The following is a 21,225-nucleotide window of genomic DNA, read 5'->3' as shown; positions in this document are numbered from 1 at the left end:
TGCCCAATGAATACTTGTTGAATTGAACTTTGTTGGGATGATTGAATCATAGGAAAATAGTGTAGAGATTCCTTAAGGGAGGGATGAGTCACTGCTAAGAGAAGGCAGGGGTGCTTCTTTGTAGGGGAGGGGAGTTAATTACTGATAACATGAAGGGTTCAGAGAAGTGTCTTGAGGTTGGAAGAAAAGTAGCAAAATCAAGGAATCATATAAATTTTAAGTCAGGAGAGACATTAGAGATAGGGATACTTTTAGAGGTTATATGATGAGCTTTTAAATGCCTGGGAATGCTTCTCGCTGAGTGGGACATATTTCATATGGGCCAAATAAATGAAAGACAGGAAGGGGATTCTGGGCATTCCTGCTCGAAGGTTTGATGGCTATTAAATGTAGTGGTGTGCATTGCGGATCACAGGGCTACCCTATGATTAATTTGTCCAGCCTGAGACATTTTTGAGAATGCTAGAATCCTAAACTTGATGGGATGATGAGGCAGGAGAAATAAACAGGGACTGTTCTAGGCCAGCCAGGACCTACTGATCATCTGTGGTCTGAGTATCTACTAGTGACCAGCCAGGGCACCCCTTTGCCCATCGCTGTCTTGCCTTCCATTCCTCAGGCACTGAAATGCTCTCTGTGTCCTGGTGGGGGCGAGGGAGAGGCACACCCGTTGCTGAGAGTTAGGATCCACAGCATCTGATTCCACTTGCAGGATGGCAGCTGTCCAGAACAGTTTCACTGTGATGAATAGGAAAGGGCAGCATTTTCCTTGGGTCTTTCCTCACAGTTCATCCAGGATCCTGCGTTTGGGCCGGTTCTGTGTGCCGGAAGCCCAGGCGCCAGCCTCCTGGCCTCCCTGAGTTTTGGGAGACGCCCTGTTCTTTCTGCCAACATCTTAGGGGCTTATGGATTGTCATCGTCTGATTTTTGGTAGAAATGTTGTGTCTGGCTGCTTTCAGCCTGTTAACTTTTAGCATCACAAACTCCCAAGAAAAATGTTCACTTTTATTTTCAACCTCACTTGGTGTTGTTCAGTTACGTGCCAGAGGCTATTGCCTTGGTGGACTCAGCTATGATTTCCTCATGTGGGATCCAGGAAGCACGGTGGGACTCCCATGGGGGTCAATGACGTGTGTTTTGTGGCCCAAGGGTCATGGGCATGCCCTGTGCTTTGAGTACCAAGGCAGAGCTCTCACAATGCCTACCCCTGCACTTGCTCCTTAAAAATCCTTTTGTAGACACTTCATCGTTTACAAAATACCTTCATATGTACAACCCCATTTGATTCTGAGATAGCATGAAATCACTATTCACTTTTGAATATTTATTATTAATTAAAAGCTAACACATATATAACACATGTTAAGTAAATAATGTTTATTTAACATAAAATATTTTAATTAAAAATGATGATTTTTTTTAGAAGAAAAAGGTTACAAGAAGTGTTGCATGGTTTTACATGTTTGTATACCTTTTCCCTCTAGTCTGATTGAGGTATATGTACAATAAACTGCACATATTTGAAGTATCCAATCTGTTGAGTTTTGACATGTGTACAAAACAATCCCTGTGGAACTGTCACCATCTGTAATCAAGATAATGAACATATCTACCTCCCCCAAACATTTCCACAGTTCCTTTTGTAAAGTCTATCCTTCTTTCCTCCAAGTGGTATTATTATTAATTTTTACAATTATTTTTAACATTGCCTGTCAGTCCCAGAGAGCTTTGTTGGCTTGTTGGAAAAGGTGCAGCTGGTCAGTGGCAGAGCTGGGGCCCACGGCCTGGTCCTTAGGCTCCAGAGCCCATGGCCTTTCCGGGACCTATCTTACATGGTGAGGATGATGCCCAGAGAACCCTTAGTCACACTCTGTTGCTGACTCCCCATAGGTTAGGTCTTTCAAGGTGCCATGCTGCCTTTGGGGGCCTGCGGAGGTCAGGGTTGAGTGAAGAGGAGGTTTTCTCGCCCTTGATATGTTGCAGGGTGTATTAGTTTGTTCTCAGGCTGCTAAAAAAGACATACCTGAGACTGGGTAATTTATCAAGAAAAAGAGGTTAATGGGCTCACAGTTCCAAGTAATTGGGAAGGCCTAACAATCATGGGGGAAGGTGAAAGGCACGTGTTTACATGGTGACAGACAAGAGAGAATTGAGAACAAAATGAATACTACAACCCCCCCAGAAGCCTGTGAGGGGTGTCCCCTCCCTGACTCTACTAAAAAAAAACAACACACAAATTGGCCAGCCATGGTGGTGGTTACCTGCAATCCCAGCCACTTGGAAGGCTGAGGCAGGAGAATTGCTTGAACTTGGGAGGCAGAGGTTGTGGTGAGCCAAGATGGTGCCATTGCACTCCAGCCTGGGCAACAAGAGCAAAATTCCGTCTCAAGAAAAAAGGATGGTTTCCCCTTATAAAACCAGCAGATCTTGTGAGCTTATTCACTACCATGAGAACAGCATTGGAGAAATCGCCTCCATGATTCAATTTCCTCCCACTCCATCCCTCCCGCAACACATGGGAATTATGGGAGCTATAATTCAAGATGAGATTTGGGCAGGGACAAAGTCAGGCCATATCAGAGGGTTTGACTCCTCAGTCTCCCTGGGCTCCCCTCACTGCTTCCTCTTTACCTGGGCTTTGAGGAGTTGTTCCTGGGCTGCCTCTGGCTGGTGTGCAATGATGTGTGTTACACAGCGTGGAGACTGTGGCAGTAGGTCCAGAGATCACCCCTTCTGGGTGTCTGCCCAGGTTGGCACCGAGAAATATGACAAGAGTAGCTGAGTGTTCGTGTTCATAGGACCTGGCTGGGTTGTCCCCGGCCGTTGGTTGGGAAGCAGGTGAAATCTTTTCCATAAGAAGGAAGGGTCCTGCTGCTGGTCTTCGTGGGTCTCTGGGATGGAGCTTGGGGGGCATTTGGTCCTGTCCTCTGCCTCTGCTGATTAATGGCCACCTTCACCTTGACTTATGGAGGACAGGATTAGAGAGCAGATTCCACTGCTCTCATCCAGGAGTTTCTAGGAGAGCGAATTTCCATCTTTCCTTCCCTAGTCAGGAAGCTCTTCCCTGTGCTTAATCCCAAACCGCTGTTTCTCACTCAGGAGGAGGCAGAGCCTGCCCCGATCAGAGGCTGGAAGTTCCTGAGAGCCAAAGGGAAGTTAAGGCTTCGGTCTTCGCGATGACACAGGTAGACTGTGGTGTTCCTCAAATGGAGCAGACAGGAGGCCTGTCTCAGATGAATTCCGGCTCTCATTTCAAAAGCCCTCTGCCTCAAGGCTACACTTCAGCCTCCTCCTTTGCCTGTGATAATGGCTGCCCTGGCCGTATTTCAGCACCCCCATCCTCCAGCTGTGTGAGCTTCAGTCATGATGATCTGAGTGTGGGGCTCCCAGCAGGCGTGCTGGGGGCGGTGATGATGCCTTAGGGGAGTCCAAGGGAGTCTGTCTCCTCTCTGCCCCTCCATCGCCTACATGTTCAACCGCCTACCCTTCCTCGCAGTGCCATTCCCGGGCCCTGATGTGCTGCAGCTGATGTTCTCGGCTCACAGCAGGGCCTGGGACCAGAGTACACTGAGGCCCCTGGGGTCAGCATGGAGGTGGCTTGGCAGGGCTGTGGGGAAGGAGGCCTGAGGAGTATCAGTTTCCAGTGTTTGGCTGGGGCTGCCTCCCACTCACTCTTGTCTCTCTAGAGAGAGGACGTGGTCTTGTGAAGCCACATGCAAGCTTTGGATAACAACAGTAAGACATAAACAATGAGGATAACTTTACCAGGAGAGCGGCCTCCAGTCTCTGCTAGGGGTCTGGAGTGCTGGAGAGAGGTGGCTGGGGGTGTGAACCCCTTCTTTCCCTCACTCCCTAGCCCACTCCTCCTTCCCCTCCCTCCCTAATTTCTTGTGGAGGGAGGGGCTGCAGGATTGCCGTGGATGCTTAGCAGCCCTCAGGGATGGCAGTGTGGGATGAATGTTGGTGCCAGGAGGCCTGGGTCTGCTTGTAATTAGCTGTATGTCTATGCTCATGCAGTTCAGCCTCTTGGGATGCAGGTCTTCCTTTGTTACTGGAGAAAGATGTGTTAGGTGTGCTTGGAGGTATTTCTAACTCCAGAGTCCTGTGGCCAAATCAGTTTACCATTCTGAAATTCCTCTGTGCCCCTAGGCTGGCCCTGCCTTGAACTGTCAGCATGGGATGCTGACTGGTACCATGCCAGTCTAGTGCTTGCTGAGTGAAGGCACCAAAGATTGATATTTAAAGTCTTGTTTATTTTCCAGGGTATTCCGATACTTCTCCTTAATGCCACAACACCCCCAGAAGCCTTTGAGGCAGAAAAGTTTTAAAGTATACCCAGTTCAGGTTGTGTTTTGTGAGCACGAGTAAGGCTATGTCAATTCCTTTGGCCTCTAGGAAAAGGAACGGTGGTCTGCAAATGCAGTGAGCACCTAGGGCTACCAGGAGGATGGAGAGGCCCTCCACAATCTTTAAATACCTCCTGGCCAGGTGGAAACTTGATAACTTTAGCTGTTAACATGAGAGAAACATTCAGAAGTGACACTTAGGGGTAACTGAATTGTTTTCTCAAAACTGAATTAGATTTAAATTCTGTTGGCCAAAGGTCACCAATTACTTTGTGGGCCATGGTAGCCAATTTTTAGAAATTGGTCATAGGATCCAAATGGAATCCACTAAGAATGCAGTATATGTGTACTAAAGTTGCCAGAAATATTTACTGAGCACTTACTATACGTCAGGGACTGTGGTGGCTGCTGAGGATAAAGCAATCAACAAGGCAGACTCGTTCTTTGTCCTCATGGAGCTGCAGGTCTAGCAGAGAAGAAGGGTAGGAGATGCCTAATGACACAATGATTGTGATAGTGGGTCCGTGCTATGAAGGAGAAAGGCAAAGAATTGTACAAGCAAGAGGAAGGGAGCAAGCATAATCCACAGCTCAGGAAGAGCCTCCCTGAGGAAGGAATGCTGTTTAAGCTGAGACTCAAATAGGAGTTGAGTGGCATAGGAGATGATGAGGAGCTTTGCAGGGATAGAGTGTGAAGAGGCTCCGGGGGGGAAGCTGGTGGGACAGTCAGATGACAGTGAGAAGGGATGGGTGCTGGAGCCTGGGGAGGAGGGAAGGAGGGGCTGGTGCCTTAGACCATGAGCAAATCATCAGGCTTGCTGTCGAGCCAACTTTGGAGAAGAAGGGAGGCAGGGAGGGAGCGAGATGTCAGCAGACTGGGCAGGGCACAGGCTCAAGATGGGGCCTGTTTTAGCCTTTTCGTGAACTCAGTTATCTACCTGTTTACTTAGTGGAGGAGAGGTCTGGGAAACCAGTGGACATCATGAGTTAAAAGAAATGGGCAGGTCAGGTATCGTGACTCATGCCTGTAATTCTAGCACTTTGGGAGGCTGAGGCAGGTGAATCGCTTGAGTCCAAGAGTTTGAGACCAGCCTGGGGAAAATGGCAAAACCCCATCTCTAAAAAATTATTTAAAAATTAGCTGGGTAGGGCGGCGCACACCTGTAGTTTGAACTACTTGGGAGGCTGAGGTGAGAGGATCGCTTGAGCCTGGGAGGCCGTTACAGTGAGCCAAGATCATGCCATTGCACTCCAGCCTGGGAGACAAAGCGAGACCCCATTGTGAATAAAAAAAAAAAAAGAGAGAGAGAGAGACTGGCAAAGTCAGAAGTCAGGCTCTGATTGAGGAATATTCATTTCCCTTGGCCATAGTCCTCACACCCATTTCTTGGGTAACGCTCCCTGATACCAAGAACTAGAGAAGCACAGGGTTTGTAGGGCTTCATGAAAATGGAGTCACAGTGAAAGGATTGCATAGTTTTTTTTTTTTTGAGACATTTCAACTGAGCTAGAGACATTTCCTGCCCTATTATATATTTCACATTTCTTGCCCCTGGAAAAATTACCTACCCTAGACTGATGGGCCTGGGCCTTCCTACAGAAATATCTATGCCCTGTTTCTCCCTTCTGTGATGACAAGGACCAAATTATATGTTACAGCTCATTTTATATGAACTGGAGTTTTAGTTGCCTGTTGAGATTTGGGAGCCCCTCCAGTCATACTGATTACTTATTTCTAACATTTTCTTTAGGGATGGATTACAGCCTCTGATGGCTAATCTCTTAATATTGTATTAAATTTCCTGTCCATTTCAGAAGATTATGTTTTCTAATCTTGCCCTCAAATTCTGGAGATGCACTATGTTTTGAATCTGCGATTTCTTTTAGGATATGTGGGACATTTTGAAAATCTTGTACCTAATTTAAAAAATGCAAGGCAATAAAGGAACCAGGATTACTCATTCGTAATTTTAATCTAACGGGAACTTGTTTTCCCCAGTGAGGATCTGCTGTGTGTGCAGCCTCGTGCTAGGTGCTTGAAGAAGGCAAAACAAGTTTCAGATACTGTCCTGCGGTCAAGAAGCAGTCACTTTACCTGGGTAGAGCCAATTGTCATAGCAATGCCTGACGTTTATTGAACATTCCCCATTCCAGGCACACTAGCAGGTACTTCGCCTACTTCATCTGCAATTCTCAAAACAGCCCTGTAACATTTTTCACCATCCTTATTCAGGCAAAGAAGGTGAGGCCCATTTGGTTAAGTGACTTGCCGAAGCTCCCACAGCTGCAAAATTCCAGAGGCAAATCATTTTTTTAAAATCATTGAGGCCTAGGTCTCCATTTATTTTCAGGTTGTGAAGATTCTGGAATTAGTGGGAAATACTGATTGTGTTTGATTCTCTAAACTATGAGTCAAGCTATACACCTACATAATTTTTTCCCCTTTCTGGTCTTGTTCCATAATTTATTTTGGTGGTTTCCAGTAGTTTGCTATTAGAAATCATGCTGTCACAAATATGTTTTTCCCTTATATTTTTAGTTGGTGTAACTACATACTTAGGGGGTACAGAGTGATATTTTGGTACATGTATGCAACATGTAATGATTAAATCAGGGCAGTTAGCATATCTTTCACCCCTAACATATAATTTCTTTGTGTTGCAAGCATTCCCCATCCTCTCTTCTAAATTTTTGGGAACATGCAATAAATTATATGAATCCTATTTACCCTACAGTGCTGCAGAACACTAGAAGGTATTCCTCTCATCTAGCTTAGCTTTGGATCCATTAATCAACCTCTCCCCATCCTCCCCTCCCCGCATTTCCCACAGCCTGTAATACCCACAATTCTATGCTTTACTTCCATAAGCTCAAATATTTTTTAGTTTCCACATATGAGCGAGAACATGTGGCATTTGTCTTTCTGTGTCTGGCCTATTTCACTTAACATGATGTCCTTCAGGCTCATCCATATCGCTGTGAATGACAGGTTATCACTCTTTTTATGGCTGAATATGATTCCAGTGGGTGGTATCTATCTATCTATCTATCTATCTATCTATCTATCTATCTGTCTGTCTATCTATCTGTCTATCTATCTATCATCTATCTATCTATCTCTCACATTTCCTTTATGCATTCCTTTCTTGATGGACATTTAGGTTGATTCATCGAAAGCAAAAAACAAATAATCTAATTAAAAACTAGGCAAAGGATCTAAATAGACACTTCACAAAAGAAGACAGAAATGAACAACAGGTATATGAAAAAATGCTTAACATCACTGATCATGGAGGATTGCAAATCAAAATCACAATGAGATATCATCTCACCCTAGTTAGTTAGAATGGCTCTTACAAAATAGAGAAAAAAATTAATGCTGGCAAGGATGCAGTGAAAAGGAAACTCTCATATATTGCTGGTGGGAATGTAAATTAGTATAGCCATTATGGAAAGCAGAATGGAGGTGCCTCAAAAATGAAAAATAGAACTAGCATATGACTTAGCAATCCCATTCCTGGGTATGCATCCAAAGGAAAAGAAATCAGTATGTCAAGGGGATACCTGCACCCCTATTTTATTACAGGTCTATTCACAATAACTAGGGATCCAGATCTTATTCTTCTGACTTGGAAGCTCCATCCAAGCTCTTCCACTCCTCCACTATGCTTGAAAGAGCCCACATCCACACACACGGCAGAAGGGATGTCAGACTGGCTTAGGGGATGAGGAAAATTTTTTAAAAGTCGATACAGGTTAACCTTCAAGTTCAGATTCCTGGGTGATGCATTCGGTGATGGCTGTGCTCTGGAGCTTTTAAGGATTTGTTTTTTTCTTTGGAGACATAGCCAGGCACACCAGCTAATATTTCAAATTGGAGGGTATGTTTTCCTTTTTATGAGAAGGTAACAATATTGCATAGCATGAAAGGAACATGACTCGATGCACACAACTGCATTCCTGCTTTTGTTTTCATTTGAAACAAGTTCCTTTTGAGGAGAGTGAAGAAGTATGCTTTGCTGGAGGAAGTTAACAATCCCATACTGGGAAATGATTTTGCATTGGTTAGTGTAAGATTAGGCTGCAATTGATAGAGCCTCTAAAATCACAATGGCTAAACAAGGTAGAGTTCTATCTTTCACATAAAAATCCACAAGGGAAGGGGTGGTGGCTCATGCCTGTAATCCCAGCACTTTGGAAGGCCAAGGTGGGTGGATCGCAATGTCAGGAGATTGAGACAATTCTGGCTAACATGGAAACCCCTGTCTCTACTAACAACACAAAAAATTAGCTGGGCATGGTGGCACACACCTGTAGTCCCAGCTACTCAGGAGGCTGAGGCAGGAGAACCTCTTGAATCTGGGAGGTGGAGTTTGCAGTGAGCTGAGATCGCACCACTGCACTCCCGCTTGGGCGACAGAGTGAGACTCTGTCTCAAAAAAAAAAAAAAAAAAATCCACAAGGCAGCCCAGGGCTGCTATGGAGTTCCCTAGAGCCAGACCCAGCTTCTCTCTTGACACTTTGTTGTTTCTGGCCCAGACTTTTTTTTTGTTTTGTTTGTTTGTTTTGTTTTTTGTTTTTTGCTATTAGCTTCAGATCTTGTATTTTATTTTATTTTTAATTGTATGTGGGCTCTGGGGTACATGTGCACATCCTGCATCCTGCAGGATTGTTGCATAGGTACATACATGCCATGGCGGTTTGCTGTCTCCATCCCCCCCTCTCCCCTCGTCACCTACATCAGGCATTTCTCCCTGTGTTATCCCTCCCCATCCTCCCTGCCCCCACCACTGTCCCCACCCCCCACCTCCCCCACCGAGCCCTGTGAGTGGTGTTCCCTTCCCTGTGCCCAGGTGTTCTCAGCGTTCATCACCTGCCTATGAGTGAAAACATGCAGTGTTTGGTTTTCTGTTCTTGTGTCAGTTTGCTGAGAATGATGGTTTCTAGGTTCATCCATATCTCTACAAACGACAGGAACTCATTGTTTTTTTTTATGGCTGCATAGTATTCCATGGTGTATCTGTGCCACATTTTCCCTGTCCAGTCTATCATCAATGGGCATTTGGGTTGGTTCCAGGTCTTTGCTATTGTAAACAGCACTGCATTGAACATACGTGTGCATGTGTCTTGATGATAGAACGATTTATAATCCTTTGGATATATACCCAGTAATGGGATTGCTGGGTCAAATGGAATTTCTATTTCTAGATCCTTGAGGAATCGCCACACTGTCTTCCACAATGGTTGAACTAATTTTCACTCCCACCAACAGTGTAAAAGTGTTCCTTTTTCTCCACATTCTGTCCAGCATCTGTCGTCTCCAGATGTTTTAATGATCGCCATTCTAATGGGCATGAGATGGTATCTCAATGTGGTTTTGATTTGCATTTCTCTAATGACCAGTGATGATGAGCTTTTTTTTTATGTGTTTATTGTCTGGCCCGGACTTTAACCTCAAGGTCTAAAATGTGTGAGTCCACCTTCAAGGCAGCAGGTTAAGGGAACGGAAGACAATGAAGGGGCAAAAAGCACCTATTTGCTGTTTTTGAAGAAGGTTATCAGATACTTCCACCTCTGAGACATTGGCCAGAAATATTGTTATGGAAACACCTCATTGCAAGGGAGATGTGGTCTTAATGCTGGATGGCCATGCACCTTGTTAAAAATGAAGGACGTGATGGGTACGGTGGCTTACGCTTGTAATCCCAGCACTTTGGGAGGCTGAGGAGGGCTGATCAGGAGGTCAGAAGTTCAAGACCAGCCTGATCAACAGGATGAAACCTCATCTTTGCTAGGGATACAGAATTTGCCAGGTGTGGTGGCACACGCTTGTAATCGCACCGAGTGGGAGGCTGAGACAGGAGAATTGCTAGAACTTGGAAGGCGAAGTTTGCAGTGAGCCGAGATTGCGCCACGGCACTCTAGCCTGGGTGACAGAGTGAGGCTCCATCTCAAAAAACAAACAAACAAACAAACAAAAAACAAGAAGGACATGAGAACGGCTGTCAGGGGACAACTAGCAGTCTGCCACCAAAGTCTTAGAATTTGACCCTTGGCCCTCCCAACCCTTCCTCAAACTTTGAACATCTGTACCCAGTTAGTGGACATTTGTTACCCACTTGAGCCACCAGCTCTAAAGAAAGTTAAAATAGCATTCATCGCAGTTTGAAAATAAAGACAAAGGGTAATATGTTAACATTCATAATAGTCATGATCTCATCTTCGCGAGAGGGATGATACTGTTTGCCTTCTTTCACCAAAAACATAATTTCTGGGGCTGTGATGGAGGGCTTCCAGGTCAGCGTCACAGATGGCTTCTTTCCTTACCCTTTATTTTCACTACATTGGAAAAGCTTAAATGACAGTTAGAAGTAGCAGCAAATGATTGATGATTCTGCCTGGTAGCTCTGCATAACCAAAGATGGACATGAAAATTGGGGCGATGTCTTGCTGAAGGCCACTTCCAGTATTCTGTCAGAACGTTGCCACACTTGGGATTGGGAAGGTTTCGTCTTAGGGCTGCCACACAGGTTCCTTATCAACTCTTTGAGTTGATTGTAGCCTAAAAACATGTCTTTGTGTTGCGTTACAGTCCCTGGCTGTGTTTCCTAATTATGCTGGGTGACTGTCATGTCTGAAAACTATTTTTATTGCACTATCTGTATAAGTTTGGGCAAGTCACTGCCATTTTCCCTGCCTTGGTTTCCTCAGCTGTGGAAGAGAGGTGTGGTAGTACTGGCCTTACAGCATAGTTGCGAATATTGTGTGAGCTGATGCACGTGACCACCTAACTCACAGCTGGAGCATAAAACACATTCAGTAAATATGCATTGTGGTGATTGTTATTTTCAGGTATTTTCAAACTCTAGACTATCCAAGACTTTCACACCATCGTCCAACCTCCTTGTGAAATCTTGGTTTACTCTTCCTTTTCCTGCCTTGTAAGTCACGAGCTTTCTTCCTCAAAGTGAGGTTTGGTTCTGAACGTTTGAATTACTGCACATATTTTGGAGCTGCCATTGAAAAATAATAGAAATAGTTTTCACTTGCATTAATGAGTGCTATAAAGTATTGTTTTATTTTGTTCATCATTTCAAAAACACATGTGAGCACCTCCGTAGACAATGACCTTCAGTGAGGGGAAGTAGCCTTCTATTTGCCATCCATCTCTCTGCCAGGCACACTGAAAACGCAGACAGAGCCTGTGAGTCGAAGACTTTCTGTGTAATCTTCAATACCAAACCAAGGTCAGAGGATGTACTTAATGAAGGATTGTGCTATCACAGTTTTTCCTACTTGGTTTCGGTCCTCTTTAGTTCTTCAGTGACAAAATGAATCAAATTCATATCAGAAAGTATTTTCCCCTGTTTGTGCTTAATTTTCTGAAAAAAAAAAAAAAAAAAAAAAAAAAAAAGTGAGTGTTTATTTGAAGCTAAGGCTGCCTTTCTCTCCTAAGCTGACACCTATTTGTAACAGACATGGTGACAAGGGCCAGATGAATTGCTGGGTCAATCAAACCTGACTTTCAAATACTCATCACTGCATTTGCTTTCCTTAGTTTTCATTTTTGAGAGAAATCAACACACAACACAATCACTTATCCTGGGACATAGGTTCGTGTTCTGTGTTTATAGAGGAGCCCTGTTTATGAGTTATGTTTATGATATTATTTTGCATTGTACCATTGCCATTATGACTTATAGTATTATTTCTAGGCTTCTGTGGATCACTTTTTGTGGTTTGGGGCTATAACAACAGCAGGATAGTAGAATAACAATACAAACTTGAACAATAAACGACAAAAATGTGTGAATAGAGACAAGTTGCAGGTTATTCACTGAATGCGGGCAGAGGAAAACCAACCACTTGTTATTAAGAGCGTAATGAGATTTCTGTGAAAATCATAATTGCTTACATTTCAAATCTGTGACCAAAATTGTTTTAACTTGTTTTTCATTCCTCTGAAGCTACCAAACTTCCAGGGGCCACACTTTGGGAACACCATCCTACTGTTTTTGGTGACAGCATCTTTGAAATAGACTGGTGAACTGAGTACGGGTAGGAAGGGACTGGTCCCTGGTGAATTTTAAAGAGAACAAAAACCAGAAACTGAAGAAACAATGGGTCGGGCTTCTTGTGTGAAAGAGTTGGAGAACCAGGAATTTAAGCTATGTCCTTACAAGTGTTTCCGTTTGTTCTTTCTTTGTCCCTTGCAGAATAAAAGCCAGGGATCGATCTTTGTCCGGATACACGCCCCGTGGCAGGTGCTGGCCAGAGAGGCAGAATTCTTGAAGATCAAAGTTCCTACCAAGAAAGTATGAGCATGTTTCTCCTGGGTTCTGGCCCTCCTGAGGGCCGGATGGATGCAAATAGTTTGGGAATAGGGCCAGGTGGGATGTGGGTTTTGTGGAATTGAAATCACACTTGCCTCCCCAGGGGCCCGTGATGTGGGGGGAACAGGGAAGAGTCGGGGTGGAAAGATCCTCCCACCTCAGATCACTGCCTGGGTTTGCTCCATGAGAAGCAATACATTGTCCCTGTCCGTGTTCTTCCTTTTTCTGTTTCATCTCCTTTCTCTGTCTTCTCAGGGTCCTAGTACAGCCAGGCGCTTTAGTGAGCAGAGTCAGGAGAGAGCAGGCTGCAAGCCACGCTGACTGCATTGTAGCATGCAGGGGAAACAGCACCAAATTTGCTGTGGGGATACCTATTCTGGTTAGGATTCTGCCACTACATACTGTGTGCTGGTGGGTTTCACCTGTCTCTTCTGTAAATCAGAAGGTTCTTAATTAGGTGAATTGATTAAGATCACCTGGTAGGTGTTGTCAGAATTTTCATGCCAGTGTCCCATCTCTGGGAATTTGATCTACTTGGTTGGTACAGAATGAGGTTCTTATCAGTGTTAGGCAAAAAATTCCCCAGGAGGTTCTGATGCACATCTGGGTTGACAGCCACACAGTTTGAGGCGGTGATGACGTTTGAGGTAGTTTTTTGTTTTTTTTTTTTAATTAATCCAGGATAGTCTATAAATAAGCAAAATCTATCCAGAGGCCAGGCACAGTGGCTCACACCTGTAATTCCAGCACTTTGGAATTCCAGCACCTGCCCCCTCGTCACCATGTCCACTCTCAGTGCCCTTGTTATAGTCAGCAACACCATTCTGATTTACATTGTTGGTTAACACCATCTTCACTGCCAACAGGTCTGCTACCTCCATCAAAAATTCCAGCACTTTAGAGTAACAGGTGTGAGCCACTGTGCCTGGCCTCTGGTTAGATATGGGAGAAGTGGAGAATCTGAGGTCAGAAGTTTGAGACCAGCCTGGGCAACAGAGCAAAACCCCATGTCTACCAAAAAAAAAAAAAAAATCTACTCAGGGAATTTCCAGGTGACATGTCTCCTTGTGTAACAAAATCTAGCAAAAGAGGTGTGTGCTCACAGATACTCCATTCTTTAGGTATTTTAGGGGAAAGGAGTGGCTACTGATTTTGACCATCTGTGATGTGTCTTAGGGAGGGTCCTATGGCAGATGGCACTCTAGTTTAACCATGGGTGAACTGGGGGTGGTCTCTCTCTCTCTCTCTCTCTCTCCCTCCTCCTCCTCTTCTCTCTCTCCCTTTCTCATACACACACCACACCCTCCCCACATCCCTCCATAGCGTAGTTGTATAAGTGGTGACTTCCCACAACAAAGATCATCTTGCTCATTGTAACTATCATCATCATAATTTTCATGCTCCCCACCATGAACAGAATTCCGTATTTGTTGCCTTCTGTACCACCACTATGATCACCTGCCCCCTCGTCACCACGCCCAACTGTCAGTGCCATCTGATTTACATTGTTGGCTAACACCATCTTCACCACCAACAGATCTGCTACCTCCATCAAAAACCACTCATCAAATACCAGCATGTGTCTGATACCATCATGAGTCCCCTACTTCAGAACAATAAAGTCTATGGGTTCTGTTCTTAGAGATTTATTACAATGGATAATAACTCCACGGCAGGTGGACAAATGCTGTTTAAACAACGAACAAACACAAACATGAATATTAGCTGCAAACGTTTTCCCAAGAAAAGGTGATTTTTTTTGGGGGGGGCACATACCTGAAGTGTCTTAGTTTCACAAGGACCACACTGTGTCTTTCCCCTTCAATTGCACTGCTGTGCTTCTTGTCTCCTAGTTTCAGTCCTCTCTCTCCTAATGCTGCTGCCCTCAAATGTGGGTGCCATCTTTGTTTTGGATCTCTGCTCCTCCTTAACTAATGTTCTCTGGATTTCCTGGCAACATGATACTAGTTTCAGCTTTGGGTGGAAGCTTCTGCTTCCTGCTGGTGGGGTCCTGTTTTGGCCAACCCTATCATGCCGCTTTTTTCTATCTTCCGTCTAACTCCAATATATTATTCTCCTTTCTCTGGTTTATCTGAATGTGTAATGTTCTCTTAATCTCATTCTATCTGTGTCACGTTTCCTATGTTTTAATCTCTGCTGCTGATCCTTGGAAAGGAGGTGAGCAAAGCTCTAATGCCCATGTTGTTATTTCTGTTCCCCAGGGTGATCCTTTCAGGAGAGAACCTAGAGACATAGCAAAAGCGTGTCCTTTTTCAACCACCCCTTGCTTATTTGCCTCCTTTGCATTCCTTCCCATCTTCCCACTCTCTTGCTCTTCCTTTTCTTCTCTCTTCCTTCCACCTTCCTCTTCTGATGCCTCCTCCCAGCCTCCCTCTATGTTCTTTGTACACCCTATGACACCTCCACATCTTTTTTTTTTTTTTTTGAGATGGGGTCTCGCTCTGTCACCCAGGCTAGAGTGCACTGCTGCCATCTTGGCTCACTGCAATCTCTGCGTCCCAGGCTCAAACAATTCTCCTGCCTCAGCCTCCCCAGCAGCTGGGATTACAGGTGTGCATCACCATACCTGGCTAATTTTTGTATTTTTAGTAGAGACGGGGTTTCTCCCTGTTGGCCAGGCTGCTCTCGAATTTCTGACCTTGTGATCCGCCCACCTTGGCCTCCCAAAGCGTTGGGATTACAGGCGTGAGCCACTGCGCCTGGCCAGACACTTCCATGTCTCTTGTCTTTCTGCCCCCTTCGCCTCCTCAGTTCCGGACTTGGCTCCTCCAGTAGTGCTTGCCTTTGGCCCCTCTGGTCTCTCCTTTGTGCTTTCATAGGCTTATGCCTTTTAGAGCATAGTTTTGCATAAATAACATTGGCCTTCAGCGTTTCAGTGCCCCTGTATATTAGCTGTTTGGAACTTACATCTGCAGTTTAGGGAGTACCTGCACTTGAATTTGTAGATGAGTTGGCCAGGGTGAGAATATACTATTAGCAGCCTTCTCTGGTTTTCTCTCCCCTTTCCCATTTTGGTAGACATGGTGTACGTTGAGTCCTTGGAAGAAGAGACTTTCTAGCCCGTGTTCCACAATTATCACAGAAATGATATCCCTAAATCACACATGATATCAGATGATATCAGAGATCACAGATGATATCAGAGATCTCTCAGAGGTTCAGTTGCTTCATCTATGATATGGGCACGTTCATACCTGTCTTATTTTTCTTAGATGGTTATTATAAGGATCTGATTCTTAACCAGTGCTGTGTAAATGCAGGAGTTTGTTGTGTCTGCTTTCTGAAGTATTTTAATGTGTATTCTCAATTCTTAGTCCCCCAGTCCACTTCCTTTCTGACCAAAGAGGCAGGCAGCACTGATAGTGCTCCCTGTGTAAGAAAGTCCCTGGAAAGGCACTGAGGAAACAGAAACAACCCATGCCCTCAGGGTGCCGACAGGAGGCGTGCAGGTGCCCAGACATCAATGCATTGATGGGACAAGTAGTAACTCATTAGTTCAGCACTAATTCTGTTGGTCAGCGTGGTGGGTTGGGGAGTGGGGAGAGGCAAAGCCATGTGGTTGCCCCTCCAAGGCTACAGATAAAACAGAAAGAACTTTTTTTCCCAAAGTTTCTTGATCCAAGACTCAACACAGGTGGACTGTTTTGGCTTCCTTTTGCCACATGGCCCCAGATCTTCTTTTTCTTTTCCTTCCTTCCTTCCTTTCTTTTTTTTGGAGACAGAGTCTCCCTCTGTCACCCAGGCTGCAGTGCAGTGATGTAATCTCAGCTCACTGCGACCTCTGCCTCCTGGGCTGAAGCGATTCTGCTGCCTCAGCCTCCCAAGTAGCTGGGACTACTGGTGCGCACCAACATGCCTGGCTATTTTTTGTATTTTTCGTAGAGACAAGGTTTCATCATGTTCGCCAGGATGGTCTTGAACTCCTGACCTTAAGTGATCCTCCCACCTTGGCCTCCCAAAGTGCTGTGATTACAGGCATGAGCCACTGCACCTGGCCCCAGATCTTCTTTGTATCATAGAATACAATGGCTTGTAGTGGAGCTCACAGAGAGTACCATACACAGGTGAGGCGGGATAAAACTTGGTATGCTGGGCAGGATGCTATGTTTGTAAAAATTAATCTGAGGCTCTGATCCCAGGGTTGGGAGTCTGGGTTAAACCCGGTTCCTGAGTTGTTGGAGGAGTGTGGAAAGTGGAGGACAAGACTCACGGACTGTGGAGGACTGTGTTGGGGCTGGTGGCATGCTCTCTTTTAAAAATGCGTTTGGGAAGTGACCAAAATGAGAAAAAAAAACCACATTTGCTGAGAGCCACATCCTGGCGGTGGGGGAGCGTGGAGGAAGAATGAGGCATGACGTGGGATCAGTTAAGCGTCCTCCAGGCAGTGGAGGCTTGGAGCATAACTCAGTGGGGTCCAGGGAGACTGGGAAGATGGGGAGGAAATCATGAAATCAAGATCTCAAACCTGGACAAATCCATTGTAATGTGTCCAGGGACTCCAAGCCCTGAGCACAGATATTAACTGGGAGGGGAAAACTTGGAAGGAAGCATTTGTTTTCCAAAAACAACAACAGAAGAGCCAGCATTTTGTGAGGGACACTCAGGATCCATGCACAGGAGGGTGTGGGAAGGCCTGGCCTTTGGCCCCGAGCAGCCTGAGAAGGTTTGAAATGGGGGTATGGGAGCAGGTGCTTTCTCACGTCTGCTCAATACCAAGATGGCTCTTCCAGAGATATGGTCAACATCTCTGTTGATTTCTCATTTGCTTTCTTGTATGTATGAACGAACATTCCATTTCTCATCCCTTACATTCTCTTATTCTTCAAGCCGCTAGCAGAGACAAGGTCGGGGCAAGCTCTTAGGGATGACTTTCTTGTCAAGGAAATCATATTAATCCAGCCAGAGTCCACTAAATTTGCCATAGGTGACATGACTGGGATGGGCAAAAATCACTTTTGTCCGATCTGTCAGAACTTTTGTAGCAATTATTAATAGAGAGACTGACATTGCAGGGCTCTCAGCTGCTGTCCCTCGGTGCATGCCAGAACTGTAGCTTTTGTGTCCTTTGCGTGCAAGTAGATGCCGTTAACTTCCAGCAGGTCATGCCTTTTTAGGAATGCAGGCTTAGAGCTCTATGCATGTCCAAAACAGGAGTAAGACACGCTGTGGAGGGCAGCGGTGATGATGTCCTCTGAATGCCTGGCAGAGACGCACGCACGACACATGAGAACGGCCATTATTACTGCTGTCGATATTGTTTTTCATAGCAAGCTGTGCAGGTAGCATAGTTGGTACAAGAGTGGGGCTGTTTCTGCTCTTTAACTTTCTTCTCCCTTCTCTGCAGAGTTAGGGGAAGCAGGCCCAGTCCCTCAACTCTGCCAGAGCAGCCAGAAATCTGTGGAGATGCAGGAACAGATGGCCTTTGGACTATGTGCTGGGGATTTCCGTTTCCTAGAGCACAGGTCCTTGGGGCCTCTGTAAACACGATGGCTCCATGTGCAAGGTCTGCGGTGCAGTTGCTGGGAACGTCAGTGAGGAGACTGCTGAGGTCCTGTGGTGCAGGAGGCAGAGCCTGAAGGCACCCATTTTAAGGGAGAGGCAGCAGACATGACAAGCGGTTCACCTGGAGTTCTACTGTTGGGTCTGCCCCCATTAACCTGGGGTTACTTGATTCCTATCTTAGTCTGTTTCCTAAAATGGACTTGCGATGGATTACAACCAAAAGAAGGAATACAATGGATCATTTTTTTAAAAGGACAGATAAAAGGAATCATGTAACTGGGTCGGGGGGTGGGTCGGGGAAGTAGGAAAGTGCAAAGGAAATAATGATAGTGGAAACTAAAAATAAGGGTGATGGGTGCAAATGAGACAGAGTTGCATGCTGGACTTCCTGGTAGCCAAGGCAGAAAGGACTGTAGCTCACACGGTCGATAGGAATCGGCGTCTATTTTGCCAAAGGAGGCAAATTTTTCCGTTGTAAAGGATGGGAACAATAGAAGGGACTATGATTTCAGTAATAAGTTCGCACAAACTCCTGGAATGTTCTTCCTGTGGCCACTGCTTACACTGAGTCTGGTTACAACTGAGGATGTAATAATGTTAAACTGTGGTTGAGGGAGGGTTGAGTGCAGAGTAATGTCTGCAAATTTCTGAGGATCTAACTGGGTTCAAAGATAAAGATTCAAGCAGAAATGCCACTGACGCTTTTCTTTTCCATCGAACCATGTTTTGAAATGTTGATGTCTACTAAGCTGCATTTATTAAAGATGAATTTATCTTTTCTTGAACAGATAACATATATAATTGCGATTAAGCCTTATTTCTCAGGGTGAAAAAAATTGGTGTTTCCACACTGAGCTGATAGAATTCCAGTTAAAAAACAAAGAAACTTGGCACTTTAGTTAGCTTGAGTCACCCCTTAGGAGGAAAAGGTAATTCCATTTAGCTTTGGAAATGATTGGAAATTGGTCTCATGTCCTTGTTATTGTGTCTCTGGAGATTCTGATTTGGTAGCCCTGGCTTTTGCAAAAGCTGCAGAGGAGAACCTCTTCCTGGCTCACGGTGCCTGCCCGGCCTCAGGGACTCTGCTCAGCCAGGACTGTAGCACCCCTTGTTTCTCAGTTATTCAGATTTAAGGCTTGTATTATTGTATTAGTTAGGGTTCTCCACAGAAACAGAACCAACAGGATACACACACACACACACACACACACACACACACACACACACACACACACAGAAAAAGAGAGAGAGAGAGAGAGAGAGATGTTATGAGGAATTAGTTCATACAATTATGGGAGCTGGGAAGTCCCAAGATCTGCAGTCCGTGAGATGGAGACCCAGGAGAGCTGATGGTATAGTTCCAGTCTATGTCCAAAGACTGGAGAGCTAGGAGAGCCAATGAATAAGCTCCAGCAGCCTCAAGACAGTTCAAGTTTGAAGGCAGGAAAAGACTGATGTCCCAGCTCATGCAGTCAGGCAGGAAGAGTTTCCCCTTACCTGTGGGAGGGTCAGCCTTTTTGTTCTATTCAGGCCTTCAAGTGATTGGATGAGGCCCACACGTTAGGGAGGGTAGTCTGCTCTACACAGTCTACTGACTCAAATGCTCATCTCATCCCAAAACACCCTCATAGATACACTCAGAATGTTTGGCCAAATATCTGGGCACCCAATGGCCCAGTCAAATTGACACATAAAATGAACCATCACAAGGCTTGTACTTTCAAAATCAATTTGTAATGGAATGAATAGTGGCATTCAAAAAGATATGTCCAGGTACTATCCCTGGAACCTGTGAATATAATCTTATTTGGAAAATAGATCTTTGAAGATATAATTAATTAAAGATCTCAGGATGAGATCATCCTGGATTTAGAATAGACCTTAAATCCAATGACAGGTATCCTTATAAGAGAAAGGCAGAATGAAATCTGAGACTATGTGAAGAAGGCAGAGATTGGAGTTATGCAGGTTCAAAGTAAAGAAACCTGAGACCATCAGCAGATGGAAGAGGCAAGAAGTAATTTTCCCTTATAGGCTTCAGAGGGAGTGCAGCCCCACTGATACCTTGATTTCAGACCCACGACCTTCTCAACTGTTACAGAATAAATTTATGTTGTGATAATTTGTTATGGCAGCAGTATGAAACTAATACACTCGTCTCCTGGGCAGGAAGCAGTAAGCAGGCAATTCAAAACCTAGGTCTCTGGTAGGCTTGTTGGCTTTCTTTGTATTCCAAGAATGCACTCTGTAGATTCTTTTTTTTTTTTACTCTTTTTTTTTTATTGCATTGTAGGTTTTGGGGTACATGTGAAGAACATGCAGGATTGCTGCATAGGTACACACATGGCAGTGTGATTTGCTGCCTTCCTCCCCTTCACCTATATCTGGCATTTCTCCCCATGCTGTCTCTCCCCAACTCCCCACCCCCCACTGTCCCTCCTCCATTTCCCCCCAACAGACCCCAGTGTGTAGTGCTCCCCTCCCTGTGTACATGTGTTCTCATTGTTTAACACCCACCTATGAGTGAGAACATGGGGTGTTTTTCTTGTTTATTTACTGCCTTTGAGTTTGGGAGTTGTATGGAGGAGTCTTTGTGCATGTATCTTCCTACATGACCTTGGCATGTTGATGACTACGTTTTCATGTTCCATTCCTGTTTTGATGAAATAGAAGTGTGTAGTAGAGGCTCGCCTTGTTATGAACGGTAGAAGGAAACCCAGTGTGGCTAATGTCAAGAAGAGCTTACTCCATTCAAGAATTATTTTCCTATTTCTACTTCTATTTTCAAAGACAGTAATTGGCTTAAGTAACAACTTCTGCCTTGGTAAGAGGTGTCTGCAGAGAAAGATATTAGCATGTTTTAAAACTTGTCCACATTTCATGATTCTTACATTTGACTTTGAGGAACAAGGTTCATAAAACCACTTTGAATTATGCCAGTCAAAACAAATTATCTGGAGATCGAATGACATATAGCCGTAGGTATAAGTTGATAAACAGATAAATTTTTTTTTTTTTTTTTTT

At 44.8% G+C, this 21,225-nt stretch overlaps 1 protein-coding gene across 2 annotated transcripts in view; it reads left to right on the top strand.

The window, feature by feature from the left end:
- ANO2 (anoctamin 2) overlaps positions 1 to 21,225 on the top strand; it is a 391,299-nt gene that overhangs the window by 86,130 nt on the left and 283,944 nt on the right. For both annotated transcript variants that reach the window (XM_032254535.1, XM_032254534.1), the window contains exon 4: positions 12,562 to 12,660. In XM_032254535.1, the coding sequence (XP_032110426.1) occupies positions 12,562 to 12,660 (99 nt within the window). The remainder of the gene's footprint in view (positions 1 to 12,561; positions 12,661 to 21,225) is intronic.

The sequence above is a fragment of the Sapajus apella genome, unplaced genomic scaffold (genome assembly GCF_009761245.1).
Source record: "Sapajus apella isolate SASKATOON/1434 unplaced genomic scaffold, GSC_monkey_1.0 scaffold86, whole genome shotgun sequence".
Classification (NCBI taxonomy): Eukaryota; Metazoa; Chordata; class Mammalia; order Primates; family Cebidae; genus Sapajus; species Sapajus apella.
The sequence above is the reverse complement of the archived record's forward strand: the minus strand, read 5'-3'. Positions and strand labels throughout refer to the sequence as shown.